Below are 22,630 nucleotides of genomic sequence, written 5' to 3' on the forward strand. Positions count from 1 at the left end.
ATGTCAGGCAGGTTATAATGTGTCATAAATCCAATGTCTATATTTAGTCCATGATTTTTTTGTATCCAGGAGGTTGATGAAGTGAAGTTCATGGGCCTGTCTGTGAAAAGTAGTTTGTAAATTCCCTTTGAGGATCAGGACTGAGAGACTGGAGACAGAGTGGTTTTCTTGTGAGAAATGTGTCCCTACAGGTAGTTGGGTATTCTTGTCTGTAATAGATTCTGGTGTGCAGTTTGGGGGGGTACTGGAGATATGTTGGCAGATTTTGCATTGTTTGTCATGGCATAGTCTGGATCCATTGGGTGTGTTTTGGGCTGTCGGAAGTTGGCTTCTGGTGATGAGTTAGCAAGGTTCAGGGTTTGCTTGAATTTACAAATCGCATTTCACAGACAGGCTTATGAACTTCACCTTCATCAACCTCCTAGATACAGAAACTCATGGACTCAATATAGACATTGAATTTATGACACACTACAACCTGCCTGGCATCTAACTCCCCAGGTAGCAGGTACCTCTCCACTTTTACCTATTACATCCCCCTCCCATCCCCCCACCCTGTCTAACATCTGCTGACGCCTCAATTTACATTTTCACTGACTGGCTTTCTTGCCTGCATTACATGCCAGCCTCTGGCTTCTTTACTGTCCTTCCATTCAGGAAGAGCACACAACCACCAAAGATGCTTCCTCAGCCTGACAAAGGGTTTTTAAATCCGAAAGCTTGCAAAGAAGAATTTCTCCACCTATTCCATTGGTCTAATAAAAGATATCAGATCGACAAGAACCTTGTCTGGGCCACCTTCTTAGACCAACACTGCTACAACCTACACCCCCTAATGCACACAAGTGACACGAGCTTCGCCTGCAGCAGTTTGAGGTGCAGTTTCACTGAAACCCCTGCACCACTCTGCCTGAAACCTGGCAGGCCTCCCTCATGCCTGCGTGAGGGGCTATGTATATGGCAGGAAAGGTGCTGAGGGTGCCCTGCTCTCAGAGCTGGAGGCGGCAATTTAGTTTCTCACCAGCCAGTAGGGGAAGAACATCTCCCTGCTGAGCTCCCATGCCAGGAACAACTTGGAGGTATAAAGCCTGGGGCTATTTGTGGAGGAGGAGGAGGCCCCACATAATCCTCACCATCACATAAAACTGCACCCTGCCAGGGTAGGGAGGCCTCGGTGTGACTGCCCGTGGCACAGCAGCCCCAGGAAATGCTAGGACCATGAAACTTCCTGGTGAAAGGTGGGTAGGAGGCACCTGATAACCTCCAACCACTGCACAGTCCTGGCTCGGGAAAGTCCAGACCTGTAAGATCTTTGAGAGGCCTGAGGCTTACTGGTTGCAGTAGAGTTGTGAGGATGAGAGCAGGGGCTACCATGCCTGCAGTTTTCACCCTGCTGCACCTTACACAGACACACGCACACACACACACACACGTTTTGTTTGTCAGCACTTTGAGGTACAGTTTCCCAGAAACCCCTGAACTTATCTCCTTGAAACCTCGCAGGCTTTGTGGCATCAGAAGGGGCTACCATGCCTGCTGTTTTCATCCGAATCAGTCAAGAAATGACAAAGCTATAGGCAGTTTTGTGATTCCCTGCTACATACAGCCTATGACCGAAATACTGAAACACTGCTGAAATTCCAAAACCTCTCTGAAACAGTTTCAGCTGAAACACAATGGGACAGTGATTCAAAACACTGAAACAAATCACTGTCCCTCTGAAATGCCAAATCTGGAACAAAACACAGGCATTTCGCACAGCCCTAGTTGATACTGCACGTGCATAGTTAAGAAATTACTTACCTGAGTAGACCCAGGGCCTACTACTGGAAAAAACTGTGCATCTATAACTGACATGACTAACTGATAATATGGGATTCACAGTCTGGCACTACAAAATCAAATCTAACATCAAATGTGCTGCAATTCTTTACAGAAGCACCAGGGAGGCAACAGAATTTGTTCTCCACTTTCTAATAGATTAGACTCTTCAAACTCAGGAAAATTTCAGTAACAACAGTGAACTAAAACTAAAATTATTCACTTCAAGTTTATCCCCATTTTGTGATAGCCCAGCAACTGAATGAGACTGGTCTTCTTCTTTGAGCTGGTCACCACAGACAGGCTGATGACTACTGACTGGACATCTGGCACTGTTATTGTCTACGTGGGGCCTATTTTGGAGTCTCAAGTAGTTAGTTCAGCAGCACATTTTATGAAAATTAAGTTCACTTCAAAACTAAATGTAAAGCCAAGCAATGCATTTAGCAATGCATTTTCCTTCATCAACCAGAATTTTGAGGAAAGAAACTGTCCTTGGAAGTCATCTACTGTGATTTTCTCTACAACTGGAATTGTTACATTTTAGCCTCACAGGAATTTCATGGCAATTTACCACTAATTATTGTCAACCTGTTTGTAAACATTATTGGAAAACATTATTATTGGGGATGGTGGTGATTAAGCTAAAATGAGGGTTAAATTAGGATGCACATTAATTACTAACTAGCCATTTTCTTGGTAGAGCTTCCTGCCATAACTTGGGTGAGCCTCTTTTCCCCTAATTTTTTTACCCTTCTTATCCATTATTATTTTGTCCTTAAATTAGAGCTTTCCAGTGAACAGCCCAAAGCATCATTTATTGCTTGAGGTATTTTAATGAAGGACATATTTGCTTTAAATCAATTTCCTTACATAACTTTAAAATTTATTTGGAACTACAGGCAACCCCCGCTTAGTGCTCTTAATTGGTTTCTGAAAAACAGAGCATTAAGTGAAACAAGCATTAAGCAAAACCAAAAGTATTTGATGACCCAAGATGGCGACCTCAATTGTTTTTGATGGCAACTGTGAGCATTATAATGAAAGTTTCTGAGTGCCAGGTGAAATCAGGTATCAATTTAAAATGAGTGTTATAGCAAAATAGTGCGAAGCAAAACAGCGTTAAGCAGGGTTTGCTTGTATGTGCACATTAGAGAATGCACTCATGTCTCTCAGTTTTCAGGTTTCCACTACTCCATGGCTATGGCAATATACAAAGGATGGGTTCTCGGCCTAGAAGATCCAGAGAACTGAGCTAAGCTCAGAAGCCCATAAGTGGTTTGCTTACTTCTTCACTGAGATGTAGACACAAATGACTACATCATGGTCACCTAGTGTTCTACCTTTTTTGATTTTTCTGGAATGAAAAAGTGGGAATGAGGACAAAAGTAGATAAAATATTTTGGGAAGCAGGAACAAGCCAAGTTAGAAGCGTGTTTAAGATGTTACTCAGAAGCATTAAGCTCTGTTCAAAGACTCAGATTCGAGGAGTGTGTCAGAACACAGCCAGCTTAAAATTTATTTCTTTTCAACTACTTGATGCAAACACCTAGAACCACATAGACTACAATGCTGGAAAACAGGATAAGTCCTTCCATGCAATGTGATTGCATCTGAGAGTGTTCAAGGGGATAATGCTGATTTGTCATTTGTTGTTTTAGTTCTTTGGGGCACAGATAATCTCTTACTATGTGCTTGTATAATGATTAGCACAATACGACTGTTATCCTGTTTCTACTACTAATCCCACCCAGATCTTCTACAGCACTTTTCATCAGTAGATCACAAAGTGCTTTGTAAAAGAGCATCATTTATCATATTGCCTCTCTATGATTGTAATATGAATTGCAGACCAGGAGCATAGCCAGGGAATAGGACCTATATCTCCTGAGTTCTAGCCTTTCTATAAAGAATAGAGTACATCTACCAGAGTAGATTTTCAAAGTTGTTTGCTATTTCTTTTTTCACAGGCTAAGCATTTCTGAAAGCCTCCCAAGCTGTCTCCTTTTTAAAAACCTTATTATTAACAATAGTTAAAAGCAATTAAGAGAGCATTTACCTGTGCAAAACGTTCAGCATTTCTGTTAACTGTGAACTGGTATGTCATGTTAGGAAATTGAATGCTGACAGGAAGAATGGAAACATTGAAGTGGAGCACCAGTGATCTTTCAGGGCCGTGAAACTCTGTGTCATTCACCAGAACATCCAACTGGAAGGAACGGTTCTCTGAGACTGAAATATTTTTATCCAGTACCAGTTCTGCAAAACAGAAGGATAGCCTTTCATATATCCACAACAGCTGTAAGTGCAGATTTAGGTAATGCAAATCCCAACAAAAATATAAATATCAAATCTATTTATCAGCTAATGGCATCCAAGAAGGTTGGATTAGAACTGGAAATATAAAGATGTTTCCATTCTGTATGTTAATGGTACATGCCACATATTAGAAAGATGTGTAAACAAGTATTTTACAATTACATTCACATTATCAGAACCTCTTGGCTGATTAGTGCATAGAGCTGTAAGTCCAGACAATTACAAACAACTTATTTGGTTGTTTGAAGAAAGAGACCTTACTGTATTCATGTAGAGTTCCCCTCACTTGGCTACCGTTTGGGCTGAAACGGACTTCATGGAAGAGGTGCTCCACACGAAATGTTTCATTTATCCAGGGATCAGACGTAATGATGGTTCCTGTGTACTTCTTCCTGCTGCTTTCAAGAGGGTAAATAGGTGTAGTGTCTGCATCACATACTGTCAGTGCTGCTACAGCCGTTCCCTGTAAGACATGAAGAAAAACTGCTGATGGGCCATGTTGATTTTTTTCCTGATCTGCTTTGAAACTAAAATCCTGACCAAAAAAAGCTCCCTAACAGAGTACAAGAATCTACTTCCATTCAAATTATTCCTAGTTCATTGAAACACCATGGGCAGCTTGTTAGGACCACTATTATATACCAGTTTGGAAAGCTATACTTTTGCAACTTCATTTTATAAAAGCAATTAGTTGTGTATCTCAATTCCATATCAATAATCCCTAACTGGTCAGCCATCCAATTAGAATTTTCCCAAACCAGTGGGCTGGTGGAGAGAGAGGAAAGACCCAGATTCCCCAAATTTAAATGATTCTAGACTTCAAAGCAGGAGTAAACTCTAGCAGAATTTTGCAGCCAAACTATATCTTTAAATAAACAGAAGGGCTAGGGACAGAAGTTACGCATAAACTGGTATAAGTGATTGGAAACCAGTTCAAATCTGTAACACAACAGAAGTTCAGTGCACATAAACTGCTTTCAAAATGGCCAAAACCAGTAGAAGATAAACCTGGATGTATGTAGTATTAGACTTAACTAATTTAGGTTAAATCGGTTTACTGAAATTTCCAGACCCCCTCCAGATTCAAGCTAACTCATAGTCCCTCAGCATCCGAGGATGCTTTGCACCTCCCTTCCTGTAAGCCCCCCCCTTGCAGGTTGGGCAGGTTAGCCTTGGCCCAAGCTGTTTGCTCCAGTAGAGCAGGAAGGTGTGCTCTAGCACCTCCTGGCTTCTGGCCTGGGCCACTGCAGGCATGTGGCTGCATTTCTGAAATCAAAAGTGAGTGTCTGTTCACTTGCTCATAGGTTCAATCTATATAGCTTAGACTAACCTGTGAACATTGAATCAATTCATTTCACCGTCTGTAGTTAGCCATGGAGACTCATAGAATAACAAAGAAAGTATTGAACATGACACTCACCACTGGTGATAATTTACCATGCTCTCTCCACAAGCACACACAGGTCCAGATTTTCTGCTGTGGTATGAGATGTAATGAGCAGAAGGGAGCTAGTTACTGATACCTAAGTCTCTGTCTCTCTATGGGAGGTATCAGGTAGGACGGAATGTGTGCTCATAAGTCAGATATAATGGCCCTTGTGGCAGTGCACCTCTGGGAGCCTGCCACTTTAAGGGCTGGAGGCAGGCAGCTGGGAGGTGCTTGATTAGGGCGGCCATCTTAGGACCCAGCACACACAGGCTGGGGCAGCAGTCGGTTGCTAGCAGCCGAGGAAGTAACATCAGCCGGCTGAGCTACTGATCCTGGAACAACTTAGAGGTGAGGGCAGGAGCTATGGGGAAATTTGGAGGTTCCTGGTCATGGGTACTACCTGAAACTGCACCCTGCCAGGGAAGGGTGGCCTGGCAGAGCTGTTTGTGGCAGAACAGCCCCCAAGAAATGCCAGGTCAATTACCCCCCTAATGAAAGGTGGGTAGGGGTGCCTTAACCCCAGCCCCCACTCTTCAGTGAGAAATCATCAACTTGTGAGACTGGGTGGACTACACTACTCAGACAAGGGTGGGCTGACGTGAGACCCGGCCCCGGGATGGCCCCCTGTCACAGCCCTTTACCATCTGATTGCTTTCCCAGTGTTAGCAAAGTTGTCAGCTGACCAGATGAGGCTGCATATGCTACAATATACAAAAGAGGGTGAGCCTTGACATAAGCAGTCCCAACACCTTCAGTTCTATCTCTGCTCTTCACCTTGGGATTTTTTAAAGAAATGTGAATCTCTAGTTTACAGAACATAGCCCAGGTATCAGGGAAAGAGATATTATCCTTCAGACCCCTGACAGAGTCTAAGCCTAGATATAATACTTAATTTTTGAAGTATAAAATAACAGTACTCCACAACAGTTTTTCAATCTTCAGAGTACCTTAAAACACTAGTCAATATTCCTCTGAAGCAGATAAATAAAGCATCATCATTTAAAATGTGGAGGAGACAGAGACATAGAGGTAGAGTGGCAGATTCCTGGCCACAAAAAGTCAGTGACAGATTTACAAACACAGTTAGACAGTTTTGGGCTCCAAGCCTTGTGGTTAATCTGACAGATTGCTTTGTACTGGCTCTTCATTGGATGTCTTTTTGCCATGTGGTAAGCCCCACACTGACTTGATGTATTTGTTGTTCCACTGGCCACTGATATTTCCATCCAAATCTATGATCTTTCAAGTTCAAGTAAACTAGTTATTAAAGCTGGTTGAAAAAAAATATACCAGCAGAACATTTTTCCTCTGAAAATGCCAGTTCAAGTGTATCAAAATATTTTGTTGAAACAAAATTTCAATGGACAATTATGAATATGTCTTGCATCTCCATAACTATAGTACATTACATCAAAACAATGCAACTGAAAAACAATTGCTAAGAACAATTCAGTCCTTGAAGAATTATTTCTGCTTTTCTTCACAAATTTAGAGTAAAAGGAAACTGAAAAATCTAAGAATTTTCAGGAAAAATGGGCCACTTTCAGACCAGCTATACAAGATACATTTGTGACATAGTAATTGTAGCCTGTAGATGGCAGCAAACATCCAATATTGTATGCCAAATAAATGCAAACTTCAGTTTACTTTGAAAGGTAATCACTGCAATAAATACATCTGTCAGTGAATCATTATTAAACAGAAGTCCCCTGAGGAAAGTGACTGGGTGTGTGTTGGAATATTATGCATAACAACTGAGGCTGAGAACACATGAATAAATGTCTGAACCATAATGGTCATTATTAAGAGCTGATTTTTTCAGCGAGTTTTTCCTTACAGAAAGCCCCAGCTGAATACTGTGTTACTAGTTTAATATATACACATTATTTAATCTTTTTCTCTAAAGCCATCCTAGGCTTCAGAACTGCTTTACCACCTCCATACAGCAGAAACTACGAGGGAAGGAGACTGGTGGTAAAGGATGCTCAGTGAAGAGCAAATAGAATAATACAAAATTAGGGTTGGAAGGGACCACAGGAGATCATCTAGTCCAACCCCCCTTTGACTGATGGTCAAAGCAGGACAATCCCCAACTAAATCATCCTATCCCAGGCTTTGTCTACCCAGGTATTAAAAACCTCCAAGGATTCCACAACTTCTCTGGGTAATCTGTTCCAGTGTTTTAGTACCCTCCCAGTGAGAGGGTTTTTCCTAATATTCAACCTAAGCTTCCCTTGCTGCAACTTGAGACCATTGCTCCTTGTTTTGTCATCTGCCACCACTGAGGGCATATACAGAAGTTGCTTGTTCTGCCATGTAAAGTGATTTATTGCCATGACTTAACAGAAGTGCATGACTTAATAGTACTCTAAAAATGGGTAGTGTTTTAAATTAACCTTTGTTAAATGAGGTATTAAATTTGCATTTTGCATAACTTTTGCATACTGGTCACATTTCTGATCAGTGGAGAAGTCCCAGGAGAATACGGAGTGACCCCTGCCTCCTAGCCTGGAAAGTGCATGGAGGCTCAGGGGCCCCCTCTGCCAAACACTACACTTCTGTCATGTTTAAGACTGCTATAACTTTATAGTATTATAAAAAGTGCTTTAAAATACAGTGCTGTAAACATGCACAGAGCACTTTTATACATGCCCTGAGAACAGTCTATCTCCATCCTCTTTGGAACCACCCTTTAGGAAGTTGAAGGCTGCTGTTAAATCACCCCTCAGTCTTCTCTTCTCCAGACTAAATAAGCCCAGTTCCCTCAACCTCTCCTCAGAAGTCATGTGCCACAGCCCCCTCATCATTTTAATTTCCCCGCGCTAGACTCTCTCCAACTTTTCCACATCCTTTCTGTAGTGGGGGGCCCAAAACTGGATGCAATACTCCAAATGTAGCCTCACCAGTGCTGAATAGAGGGGAATAATCACTTCCCTTGATCTAGCTAGCAACACTCCTGCTAATGCAGCCCAATATGCCATTAGCCTTATTTGCAACAAGGGCACACTGTTGGCTTATATCCAGCTTACTGTCCGCTGTAACTGCCAGGTCCTTTTGTATAGAGTTGCTGCTTAGCCAGTCTATCCCTAGCCTGTTGCTGTACATTGGATTATTGTATCCTAAGTGCAGGACTTAGTACTTCTCCTTATAGAACCTCATAACTACATAACAATATTGTACCCACTCACCTAAGCGGTCTAGCATTTCTGAGCTTCAGTGACAGTTAAAGATTTTGTCTGGTCATCTAAGAGCAATGTCCTACCTATTAGATCAGAGGCTTGCTGCCGATTTACTTCTGGTTGTATTTTTTTCTTTAAAATGATATTAGAAGTGCTCAGAGTAGCAGAGAGGTAACTCTAATTCTATTACAAATCAAAGAAAATAAAATCACTTAGACCAGGGCATTGGTGACACCGGAAGTGCCAGTGGAAGTGTGCTTCCAGTTTCGTCACTGGTTTGGTAATTGGCTGCTGGGGGGACCCCACCCCGGTTGGCAAACACCAGCTGGGAGACCAAACCCCACCCCGTCGGCAATCTGGTGCCTCCCCAGAATTAGGAGGCACCAGTCGGCCATGGACCAGGGATTGTTAACTGAGGGTACACATACGCCTGGGGGTACTTGAGAAAGCCCTAGGGGGTACGCATGGGCGGCCAGGAACAGAGTGCCACCATGCACCATCCTGTGCTGCTGTACAGGTGTCACCCACCCAGCTGGATGCAGGGCAGGGGGGGAAGCTCACACATGGCGGCTGCTGCTGCTCTGTGTTCAGCCATGTGCCACCCCCCCTCCCCCAGTCCCCACTCCATATTTCCTTTAAGAACATGTCTACTCTCTCCATTGCTTGTAGCAGCCTTTAAGATATATCCTTCCTTAAGGTGCTTCCTTGTACTTACAAAAGTCTCTAATTATATATAAATTGAACATTACTTTTTCTGCCAAACCCATGTACAGGTTGGAGGCAAATATTGGTAGCCAAATGGATGTGATCTTCTAAACAAATAAATCATAAATGTACTCAGTAACCTAACTAGTACTTTGAGGAGGTCTATTATGATAAGAACACCTACCTAAATAGGGAGCTCTCTTATTTGGCTTCCTCCACCTTCGATGGTGGGTTGGGTCCACCCCTTCAATTGTTTTTATGTATTTCTATTTACTTAGTATCTGGCCCCAAACTACTTTGTCACTGAAACATCGGGGGGGAAAATCCTGCACATGCTGCTGCTGATGCATTCTTAGAGCTCTATAGATTACATGGTGAACTGAGGTATGTTATCCTGCAGGCTGGTATACAAGGTCTGAAACGCCCAAATAACCATGACCCATCCACTGCATTTCTAATGAACATTCAGAAATTTAAAAAAAAGAAAAGAAATCTACCTCTTTTCTGTTGAACTTCACAATAGCATCTGCTGTGCTAATGCCATTGAAAAGGAAGGGGGGAGAGTCGTCTTCATCTAATACATTCACCAGAAAAGGCACCTCAACCTGCTTCTCCTTGGAACCTTCTCTCACTGTACATTTAGCAATCAACTCATACTTCTCTCTTTCTTCCCGATCCAACCGTTGTACCACACTCACCCCTGTGGTAGATTCATTGTAGCGAAATGGCAGCCCTTCAGCTGAAAAAGACACAGAGTAAACAAGGAAAATCCCTCCCTATTAATGCTCTTTGATAATTTTTTGATACACTGACTCACACTCAACGTATCCATCCACTTGGATTGTACCCATGTAACAGAGAAAAATATGACTTGACATTATGAACATTTCAGAAGAAACACGAAAGTTGGAAGACTTATATCATGATGGGCAAGGACTATCTGAGGCAGTAAAGGGAAGGGAAGGGTCAACCTTAGAATCCAAAAGGAAGATCTTATGAATCATAATCACTGGGCAACACTAAGTTTTTCTCTTCATTAAGGGCATGTCTATACTGGTTCTGTGGTGCTCCTGAGAAGCATGTCTTGCTCATCTGCTTCAGTTCTACATGCACCATAAGAAGCTGCCTTGAGGGCACTTCTTGCTGCCACTCTTAACATCTATCTCCATTGTCGTTGGTTGGGATAGCAGTCATTTTTGGGGATTGGTGTGTGCAGAGTGAGAATGGGTGGATACAGCATGTATCTTGGTGATGCTCTCTGACGTGCCACAGAAGCAGCATAGACATAACCTAACAATAATGCCCTTCACTGCAGCCCACTCTGCTGCTGAGCTCCCATTTGGCAAGGACAACTCCTTATGTGGAACCAGCATAAAATATCCAATAGTTGCTCTGAGTGTAGCTACTCTATCAGAAATCTTTATTAGTGTTACTGGTATCCAAATGCTTAACCTCTAGATTTACCTGCTAGCAATTTGTAGGAAATGCTGAGGTTCTGACACATATGCTGTACTTCAGGTAACTGAAGCTGATGAAACATGCCGGGTGGTTTATTCTCTTTGATGTGAAAGGAGAGGTCCATTTCTGTGAAGCATAACTGCCTTGCTATCTGAGAACTGCAAGCTGGTGCAGTGGCATTGATGATGAAGAGTGAAATCACAGCAGAAGTGGGAGATTCACATTTTTTCCCTTGGAAAGGATGGGATGAAAGAGAGACCTGAAGAACTGCCTTTAGTAATGAAACCCAGTTTCCTCCAGCTGCGGAACAGAAACAAACAAACAAAAAATGATCAGCCAGTAAAACATGCATGTCCCTTAGTAAAAATCAGCTAGACTTTCTCCATATAATGATTGGAAGCCTAAAGTTTTCACACGCTCCTCCTTTCCTCCCAAAAAAGTGAGATACTGGTCTCCTGATTCAGTAAGATGCTTGTCATAGAATCATATAAAAATACAGCTGGGTGAGACCCCAGGTCATTCAGTTCAACCTACTTGAGGGAAGAATATCTCTACCTAACTCATCTCAGAAAAATGCGAACGTACCCCCCCCCCTAAAATCTTCCATTCCACAACCTCATTAAATAATCTTTTCTAGCATGTAATTGCCCTCATAGCTAGAGAGCACTTTCTTCACATATAACCAAAACCCTCCCTCCTTGCAATTTTAGTCTGTTACCTCTTGTTCTGTCCCGTATGCACAGAGTACAATTGATGGCCATCATCTTTATAACAACCCATTTCATATTTCAGGATTTAGTAACTTGCTACACATTTTTTTCTTCAGTAAACTAAATAATCACAGTTCTGTTAATCTTTCCATCAATGTCATGTTTATTTTAGATTTCTTATAATTTTTGTTGCTCTTCTCTGCTCTCTCCAATTAACCAACAGCCTTCTTTAAAGTATAATGTGCAAAACCAGTCACAGTTGAGATCTCAACAGCACTTTCCCATGACTTTTACACAACACTGATCAATGTAGGCCAATACATACTGATAATTTTTGGAACAATATTTCATTGTTGCCGCATATTCAGTTTGCAGTCCTCTATGACCACCTTTTCTGAACCATTGAAGATTTGTACATTGAAGATTTATACATTTCATTGTTCCTTCTGAAATGCAGTATTTTGCATTTTTCCTTATTGATATGGCATTTAAAGCTCTGTTACTACTCCAGACCAGCCTACTGCAGAGCCCTACCAGTCCTTGAAACCAATCATGCAGTGTATGTCATTCCATCAGTTCGGGATCATTTAATCTGCTTAACCCACTTTTGCCCCCATTATTACAAGCTACCTAATTTCCTTGTAGATCAAAACCATGAAAATGACTCTCACTATTTATTGAGTACAGGAGGAAGAGGAGATAATTTATTTCTGTGATTCAGTGGTACACATTTCTTCAAAAACATTTGAATCCTAAGTGATGAAGTCCTCATCAAAACCCTTTATCCAAGAATGTCCATACAAAAATGTTCCATGTGTCTTGATTATTTGTAGTTAAAGGGCTTCTTTACATTAGAGCAGCTACATCAATGTAACTGAATCAATTGAGCTGAACAAACCTTTAAAGTACACAACCTTAAATGAATTCAGTGCATATTGTTAAATTACCAAAATAAGAGAGACTCAATACAAAAATTAAAATGATTGAAACACCTTTTCATTACGATTCTGGACTACGGTCACTAGATAGTTTCTTTTTAAACTGGTGCAACTCCCTTGCTGTGTATCAGGGAACCCAGTAGCTAATTCAGCCACTTGACAACTAACCCCATTTCTTTTTAGCCTTAGTGTTAATTTTTCCATGTGTGTCTATCACTGCGTCTATTTTTTTTACTTCTTTTTGTCAGTCCCAATGCTCACCTAGAATGAATAAATGGTTCTTCCATTTCAATACTTGTACGCTGCTGGATAAATCCCATTAGAAAAGTGCTTGGCTTTGACAACAGACATTACTGCAACTGGTGCTACTTCTTTCTGACTTACACAGGATATCGAAGTCTCCTCTATCCAGACTTTTATTGAGGTAGAGAAGCCCTGTTTTTTCTCTGATTTGAAACCACTGATTTTCATGTGCCCCAATTCGATGAATAAAGATATGCTGACACAGCTGAAAGTGCACCTCCTCCCCATGAAAATCCTGCAAGGCATGGATGTGCAGTAGTGGCGTCCCTGCAGGCTGATCTATGTAGACATTTTCAGAGTATTCTCTCCTGGGGAAGTAAAGACCCAAGGAAACTGCAAAAACAAAAAAAAAACAAAAAAAAAAAAACAAAAAAAAATCAAACAGGAGAGCTGTTAAAACAGAATGAATTTAGGGTCAACATGTTCTTTAAAAATTAATTGCTAAAGAACTCGAAACTTCATTTAGGATGTGCATGGGGGCACAATCATACAATCAGATACTGAAGTGATGTAAACTAGCATAGTTCTATTGAGGTCATTGGAGCTGTGTCAGCAAAAATCTACTCCATAATGCATGTTCAAAATACGATAGCCTTTAAAGGAAGTCAATTTGCTTTGCTGTAAACAAGGCAATAGATAAAGCAGAGAGTTTAATGGATCCTTTCTTGCTGAACTTTAGATAAATTCCCATCTGCAACTCTGAGTTGCTTTTCCATCGTCACACAAACATTATTATTCAGAGAAGAAAACATTTATTATGACATCTCATACAGGAAATAGAGTTAAATAAGGAATTTCAGGATAGATTGCGCTCAGCTGAATCTCACTTTTTCCAGTCACACAGTATAAATGCTCTCAATTTCTATTCAAGGAAAAATATCTATATGCAATGGCCTTCACGTTAATCTTTTAAAAAAAATAAATATTCTTGTGGATAATTACTTCTCTCTCCCTGATAAAAAAAAACAAAAATAAAAACCCCCAACCCACATGAGCTGATGCTTCCCTAAATAGCAGGATCCATACAAAGATGCAAGGAGAACTCAGAACTGATTTAATCAATTAAGTCAAGGACAAGTTAATTTAATTTGGGTGTAACTGATCCATTTTTTCTTTATGCTATTTATTTCTTCTCCCTGATTGCAGACATTCATTAGGAGATAATTTTCCCTTATTCCCTGGAGCTTCAGCTGATCTCATATGACCACATCACCTTGAGCTTTGGTTCTCAATTCCCATCCCACTCCTGTTTTTCACAAATGTCACTGGAGAAAAATGTCACATACAGCAAACAGTTGATAAAGGTGAGAATAAAGCTACTGAACATGTTACAAAAAAACTATATTTGTAGTTTACTTTGCTAAAGCCACCCAAGAAATCTGGACAATGCTCTGGAATATGCTAGTCATCACAAAGTCACTGCTTGAGGCTTCAGATACATTCTGTTAAGATGGCTTACCATCTGAAGACTATACACATATGGTAGGACTTTCTGAAGCACTAAGTGTTGGCCTATATCTGCTCTCACTGCATCCTGCTGAGAAACTTCCACTGACTTCACTGGGAGCATAGCATAAAAGGCCAACTAGGAATTGCTTAAGAAAAAAAAAAAATCACACCTATGACTTGTCACGCAATGCATCACACTGCATCAGTACTAAAACACTGGAACATGCCAAAAACATCCAATTTTATCTATATTAGTAATGCATTCTAGTCACTACAGAAGAATATAACATTTACATTCTGCAAAATGCTGAGCCATTTTATTTCATCTGATTAATCAAAAGGTTGGAAACATTGTTACGTACAATGGAGACATGAAAAAAGTAACTTCCTATCCATTATTGGCAAAAACCCAACTTAGCTCAAAAGGCTAGATTTCTCTGGAATGGATGATGGTGCCACAAAACAAGTAAAAGAGGAACAAGCTACCAAAATGTATTCATATATTATTAAAATAGCAACAAGATAAAACATCTGGCACTTTCATATTATATGTACCCCATGTTATGTTACAAGAGGGAAAAGAAGATTAGAAGTACCCTATGAATTAGAGACCTTAACTTGAAACACTACACAAATCACCATGCCCTCTAATGATTTATGATCATCATCCCTGGGTAGAATTAAATCTTCATGATTTAATGCCTGTTGTTTGTTCTACATGGGAAAGTGAGGAACATAACTACATGACCTCTGGAGGTACCTTTCAGCCCTCTTTTTCTATGATCCTTTGAAATAATTGACCCAACACAGTGACATTAAGCCATGCTATTGGTACCGACATCACAAGATTGGATTATGCTGTTGAAATTAATTACTAGGATTGCAAGCCCCTGTTTGCATCTTCCTTTCATTTAACTTCTTGAAAAAGTTGAGCTGTAGCTGAAACAAGCCACAGCTGTTCACTGCTCATTTTATATTTTATATACACTGCTTGTTACAAATAATGAAATGGAACAAGAACTCTGAAATCAAAATGCAACTCCCTTTTCCTCCTGGATGATATTCATTCTTTAGGTTCTGACAAGTTAAAAACAGATACAATAAACTACCCACTTGGCATCTATGCTGCAGGTAGGAGAAGATTTTAACCCTGTATACAGCTTCACACAACCTAAATAATCAGTCTTCGGAAACTGGTGCAACCTTGCTGCAAAAGCCAAATGGAATCTTTATTGGATCTTTTGGAAGAATACCGTCTCTGTCTCTCCCCAAACTCTGGTATCAGGCTGATGACCTATCTGACAATTTGGTTACCATGGTCACTGCAGAGGGCAGACACCCCTGGCCCCATTAGCTTCAGGTAACCCTGAGTTGTAACCTGAGCTGAATACATTCCTGAGGGAGGGGGAAACCTGCTCCCTTTGCCTGTGTGACTAGCCTTACTTACCTGGGTGGGGGGCTTAAACTCCCTATTGTTCTAAGCAACATCATCATGACTGGAAGGAGGTTAGAGACCCCCCCCAATCTACCTGGCAACAAGTGATGCATTTCATATTGGTTGGCTGGCAGCCAACAACTGCTGGCCTTCACTGGATCAGGTAAATGAGGTCATAAGGTCTATATAAGTTAAGGACTGCCCAGGAAGAGGGGCAGCAGCTATGATTAGAATTCACAAAGAAGGTGGACCATCTGAAACTCTCTCTCTCTCTCTCGAAACTCACAGTCAATGAACTGCTTGCCTCCCAGAGGAAATCTCCACCTGCCTCTGGATGATACTTGTGAGTAAACTACTTGAGACCTAACTAGATGTAAAACTTGCAGTAACACAAATGTGTAACCACAAGCTACTATGCCACTGTGTTTGCTCTAAGGGATTTATCTGATATTGTTCTACCCTGTACCCTATTCCAAACCTACTCCTTGTAGCCTGGAAAGTGGTTGGGCACAGTGAGGCAGGTGGATCAAAGCAGGAACAACCCCTACTGGCCCACCACAGATCTAGCATTTAAACGAATAGGAGTCGAGATGTTTAAGATCAAAACTAATGGTTAAGGTGCTAACCCTAAGGATCTAAAAGCAACAGAATATTTCATAACTTTTAAAATGCTTCATGGGCACCATTTCACTATAGCATCTATCAATATAAAATACTCACAAGCAATGTAATTACTTTGTTGCTTTGAAAAGAATCTATACTTTATATTTACTTTAAGCTACAAAATGTTGCAATTCTTCCAAGCTCTAATATTCTAGAACCAATCAGACAGCACAGAAAGCATTACAAGGTCTGATGGATTGGCAGTATAATACAGTATTAGCATATCAGCAACACATACATGAGAAAAGAGATAATATTTAAACTGATGTAATGTTAATAAATAATATCTCTATATAGGAAATAAATTTAGTAGTATAGTACTATTCCAGCTCAAGGAGAAAAAAATAAATTCTAACTGAGGACAGAGAAACAAGGTCTGCATTTTTAAACTTTGGATATAAACAGAATTTTTAAAATACGACAATTTGGAAATGCATCATTTTTACATGATTTAGGAAGGAAATAAAAATGCTTTTTCTCTCTTGACATTTCACACAGAAGTGTGAATTAGCTTCCATTCTGACTGACTCGTTATCAAGAAAATTATGTTTCTGAAGCCCTTGATAAATCAATTTCAAGTCCAGGTCAGAAGGAAGCATTGCAACCATAGAAATCACAGAAAATTAGGGTTGGACGGGACCACAGGAGGTCATCTAGTTCATTCCCCTGCTCAAAGCAGGACCATCCCAGACAAAGCTTTGTTTAGCTGGGTCTTGAAAACCTCCAAGGATGGAACTTCCACAACCTCTCTGGGTAACCTGTTCCAGTGTTTTACTATCTTCCTGGTGAGAAAATTCTTCTATTGTCTAACCTAAACTTCCTTTGCTGCAACTTGAGACCATTGCTCCTTGTTCTGTCATCTGCCACCACTGAGAACAGTTTAGCTCCATCTGCTTTCGAACTCCACTTCAGGTAGTTGAAGGCTGCTATTAAGTTCCCACTCCATCTTCTCTTCTCCATGTTAAATAAACCCAGTTTTCTCAGCCTCTTCTCATAAGTCACATGCCCCAGCTACCTTACCATTTTTGTTACTCTCCGCTGGACTCTCTCCAATTTGTCCACATCCTTTCTATAGTGGGGGCCCCAAAACTGAACACAGTACTCCAGATGGGGCCTTACCAGTGCTGAATAGAGAGGAATAATCCTTCCCTTGAGCTGCTGGCAATGCTCCTACTAATGCAGCCCAGAATGCCATTAGCCTTCTTGGCAACAAGGGCACACTGTTGGCTCATATTCAGCTTATCTTCCACAGTAACCCCCAGTTCTTTTTCTGCAGAGCTGCTGCTCAGCCAGTCAGTTCCCAGCCTGTACCAATACCTGGGATGGTTTCACCCTAAGTGCAGGAATTTGCACTTGTCCTTATTGAACCCGACGAGATTTCTTTTGGTCCAGTCCTCCAATTTGTCTAGGTCTCTTTGAATTGTAGCCCTAGCCTCCAGTGTATCTACAATTCACCCCAGCTTGGTGTCATCTGCAAACTTGCTGAGGGTGCACCCTATGCTGTCTTCCAGGTTATTGATGAAGACATTGAACAAAACCAGCCCCAGGACTGACCCCTGGCGCACTCCCACTTTATACCAGCTGCCAAACAGATATCAAGCCATTGATTACTACCCTCTGAGCCCTATGATCCATCCAGTTTTCTATCCACCTTATACTCCATTCATCAAGCCTTTACTTGCTTATCTTGCCCACAAGAATGTTGTGGCAGACCATATCAAAAGCCTTGCTAAAATCAATGTATATCATATCCACTGCTTTCCCTGAATCCACAGAGCCAGTCATCTCATCATAGGAGGCAATCAGGCTGGTCAGGCATAACTTGCCCCTGGTGAATCCATGCTCATTGTTCCTAATCACCTTCTTCTCCTCCAAGTGCTTAGAAATTGATTCTTTGAGGATTCACACCATGATTTTTCCAGGGACTGAGGTGAGACTTACCAATCTATAGTTCCCTGGATCCTCTGTTTTCCCTTTCTTAAATAGGGGTACTATATTTGCCCTTTTCCAATCATTCCAGACCTCTTCTGATCATCATGAGTTTTCAAAGATGATGGCCAGCAGCTCTGCAATCACATCAGCCAACTCCCTCAGCACCCTTGGGTGCATTCTGTCTGGCCCCATGGACTAGTATATACTATTCATAAATAGTCCCTAAGTTGTTCTTTGCCACTGTTTGCTGCTCACCTCCTCCCCAAACTGTGATGCCAGGTGCAATAGTCTAGGAGCTGACGTTTCCTGTGAAGACTGAGGTGAAAAAGGCATTGAGTACTTTTGGCTTTTCTGCATCCTCCGTCACTAAGTTGCCTTCCCTATTCAGTAAGGGATCCACACTTTGGCTGAGACCAGACACCAGGGAAAGAGGACCCAGGTATCTACAAGGGCGCAGCCACAGAAAGACTAAGGGGTATAGATCTAACTGCGTCCCCATCTGTGCAAAGCCTCACCAGCAGGTATACCCACGTCCACCAAGACAGGACCTGGGCAGCCCCAAGAACATCACTGGGACCCATCCCAGGAAAACACCCCCATGACAGCTCACTGATCCAGGCCACGGCATTTGAGTGGTTGTGGCCCCAAAATTCCCCACTAGGAAAGCAGCAGGACCCCAAGGATCACCAGGACATGAGAAAATGGCCCTCAGGACATTATAGCACTTGGTGAGTTGCCAGCTGACCCAGGGAATCAACCCCCACTGGGCACCCACAACATGGGATCATGTGACAGTTATACAAGTCATGCCACACATGGTACAGAGGGTTGATGAAAAGAGCCTGGTGCAGTGAGCATCACTGCCCTGCTCACCTGCTCCATCTACGTGATTTCAGTTTGAGTTTAGTTATTAGTTTGCTGGTCAGGCATGCCATAACCATGTTCTTAACTAGAACTAAAGGCAGGCCTTCTGTGGGAGTAGACGATGCCTGCAATACCATCAAAACCAAGCCAGACCACCCAAGTGGATAGGGGTGAGGTGTAGAGGAGGAGGAGCTTCACAGAAGAAGCACCAGCTGATGAGTCTAGGGTCACAGAAAAACACAGGGCAACACCTTCCAGCAGAAACTCAGGTAACATCAAATTATGGCAGGTGAGTTGACCCTAGTGCAGCACACCCAAGTGGGCAGGGCACACTAGCGGCAGTGCTGTGAGCATCGGCCTGTCACAGAGTCAAAGCCTGCTTTTCTGAAATCCAGGGTCCTTACTCTTCTGCTCTCTATCCTTCCTTTCCTCAGGATCCTGAATCTTGTGGTGGCTGCTGCCCAAGTTGCCATCTACTAGTACACTCCCCACCAATTCTTCCCTGTTTGTGAGCAGCAGATCAAGAACACAGCCCCTAGTTGGCTGCTCCAGCACTTGCACCAGGAAGTTGTCCCCAGCACTCTCCAAAAACATTCCAGATTGCTTGGGCACTGCTGTATTGCCCTTCCAGCCAATGTCAGGGTGACTGAAATCCCCCATGAGAACCAGGACTTGTAATCAGGAAACTTCCACTAGCTGTTTGAAGAATGCCTCATCCACCACTTCCTCCTGCTCAGGTGGTTTATATCAGACCCCCACCACAACATCACCCTTGTTGCTCTCTCCTCTAACCTTAACCCAGAGACTTTCAACGGGCCCATCTCCAGTTTCATACTAGAGCTCTGAGCAATCATACAGCTTTTTTACATGAAGTGCAACTCCTGTTCCTCTTATTCCCTGCCTGTCCTTCCTGAGCAGTTTATACCACCCATGACAGTGCTCCAGTCACACTAGCTGCCACCAAGTCTCTGTTTTTCCAATCACATCATAGATCCATGACTCTGCAAGGACTTCTGATTCTTCCTGCTTGTTTCACAGGCTCTGTACATTTGTGTACAGGCACCTAAGATTGCCCTGATTTTTCAAGAACAATGAGAACACTTTCCCTGTTGCCCCTTCTGCTTGCTCTTCCTCCAGGTCACCCACTCCCTCACTTACCTTAGGGTTTTTGTCTCTATCCCCTGGCAAACCTTGTTTAAAGCCCTCCTCACTAGCTTAGTAAACCTGTCTGCAAAGATGCTCTTCCCTCTCTTTGTCAGATGGATCCCACCTCTTCCTAGCAATCCTTCTTTGAACATCATCCTGTGGTCCAAGAAACCAAAGCCCTGCTGACAACACCACCTACACAGCCATGCACTTATCTGCAGAATGTACCACTCCTGCCCAGGCCCATTCCTTTGACCAGAAGGATCAAAGAGAACACTTCCTGAACCCCTGTCACCTTCACCCTTGCACCCAGAGCCTTGTAATCACTTTTGATCTGCTCAAGGTCTTCCTTGGCAGTATTATTGGTGCCCACATGGATGAGCAGAATGGAGCTGTAGTTGGAGGGCCTGGTGAGTCTCAGTAATCCCTCTGCAACATCTTGGATACAGGCTCCGGACAAACATCAGACTTCCCGAGACAACAGGTCAGGTCAGCAGATGGATCCCTCCATCCCCTGCAGAAGGGAGTCTCCAACCACCACCACCCAGAGCTTCTTCTTGGTGGTGGTTGTCTCAATCCTTCCTACCTTGGAGAGGCGTGGCCTGTCCTCCTCCACCAATGGAACATGCTTCTTGCCCTCTGTTGCTAGGGTTTCATACCTATTCTCTAGACAAACCACTGCAGGTGGAGATGAAGATTTCTGTTTCCTGCCAGATGTCACAAGCTTCTAGCTTCCACCTTCCTGGGAGTCCACGTCCTCTCCCTTCTCTAGTGCTGCCTCTGACAGTTCTTCCTCCACAGTCCCAGAGGACTCCTTCAGCATCAATTCCATTCAATTTATTAAGGATTATGGCTGAAAGCCATATTTCCAAAAACAACATAACAGACATACAACCATAATACAAATTCAAACAAAAATAACAGAAATGTAAATATAATAATAAAATAGGGCCAAACATTATAAAAATATCATTCCTACTCCTAGAATTAACATAATCAAGTACAAATATGGTGATAAATCAGATCATGCATCTATAAAAATGTGCATAGGTCCACAATTAACACAGTAAAAAACAAATATAATGATAATGTTTATTGGTCATATCGACAGTAAAGGATGATTAGCTTTGACCGCTCCAGCCTTGTAAGCAAAAATTGCAAGACAGTTTACTAAATATGGATCTGTTTGCTGGAGAAGCCATATTCATTTCTCTCTATTTAAGAAGTATGTAAATTTGTGCAAGAACAGTGATAAATACTTTCTCATTATGTCATTATATAGAAGACATTCTAAGACGTAATGAATAGTGTCTTCCAAAACTCCTAAGCAGGCTGGGCAACATCTCTTAGTCCTTGGAATGGAAAGTCTACACCCAGCCAAAACACCTGTGGGCATCTATTCATTCCTGAGTCTAGTCAAAGAGGTTCACCATTTATTGTTGAGATCCAGCTGTAAATACTTTTCTCCCCCTGTGGCAGGGCACTGTTGGTGCCTGCCACTTTTAGGCCTAGGCCAAGGAGATGGCAGGTGTCTGTGCCATTTAATACCCAGCTCTCTCTGTGTTGGGTGTGGGGGAGGCAGTCTGAGACCAGCCAGCAGGGGAACAACATCTCCCTGCTGAGCTCCTTGGGCCAGGAACAACTTGGAGGTATATGGGCTGGGGCTATGGGGATGGAAGAGGCTCCAGGGCCTGGGAATGACCTAAGACTGCACCCTGACAGGGTAGAGAGGCCTGGTGGGACTGCCAGTGGTGCAGCAGCACCAGAAAATGCCAGGACCATGAACCTTCCCGGTGAACAGCAGATAGGGCACGCCTGATAATTTCCAGTCCCTGCACAGTCTTGGCCGGGGAAAGCCCAGGCCTGTGAGATCCTTGAGATGCCTGAGGCTCAGTTTGATCCAGTGGAGTTGTGAGGGAGAAAAAGGAAGCGGCTCAGACCTGACTGGATGGACCCTCAGCTGGTCCATGCTGGGACCAGGACCCAAGGGAGGCATCAAAAGGGCCAGAGACCCACCGCAAATGATGTCCAGAGCAACCAGCTCAGGATCCCGACTGGCCTGAGGGTGGGGCCAGGGCCTAAGGAAGAGCCAAAGGTCCCAGAGAGGGGACCACAAGCAGAGAGGGAGAAGGGTTACAGGAGAGCTTAACTGCCTGGGATGTCATCTGGGAGGCATGGTCTCCAGTGTAGAGGAAGCTTCGGCGCTGGGGATATCAACCCTGGTCATCGGGGTCTTAAATCGGCGTTCGCGTAAGGCGGGCGCGAGGTAGCTGCACAGG

At 42.6% G+C, this 22,630-nt stretch overlaps 1 protein-coding gene across 2 annotated transcripts in view; it reads right to left on the reverse strand.

Moving 5' to 3' along the window:
* The window catches only part of RET (ret proto-oncogene), a 242,477-nt gene that overhangs the window by 77,630 nt on the left and 142,217 nt on the right, over positions 1 to 22,630 (reverse strand). For both annotated transcript variants that reach the window (XM_019502324.1, XM_019502325.1), the window contains exons 2-6: positions 12,944 to 13,195; positions 10,918 to 11,211; positions 9,951 to 10,192; positions 4,402 to 4,603; positions 3,881 to 4,080 (exon numbers count right to left, since the gene is read on the reverse strand). In XM_019502324.1, the coding sequence (XP_019357869.1) occupies positions 3,881 to 4,080; positions 4,402 to 4,603; positions 9,951 to 10,192; positions 10,918 to 11,211; positions 12,944 to 13,195 (1,190 nt within the window). The remainder of the gene's footprint in view (positions 1 to 3,880; positions 4,081 to 4,401; positions 4,604 to 9,950; positions 10,193 to 10,917; positions 11,212 to 12,943; positions 13,196 to 22,630) is intronic.

This window comes from Gavialis gangeticus, unplaced genomic scaffold (assembly GCF_001723915.1).
Source record: "Gavialis gangeticus isolate Ggan-Ray unplaced genomic scaffold, GavGan_comp1, whole genome shotgun sequence".
Lineage (NCBI taxonomy): Eukaryota > Metazoa > Chordata > Crocodylia > Gavialidae > Gavialis > Gavialis gangeticus.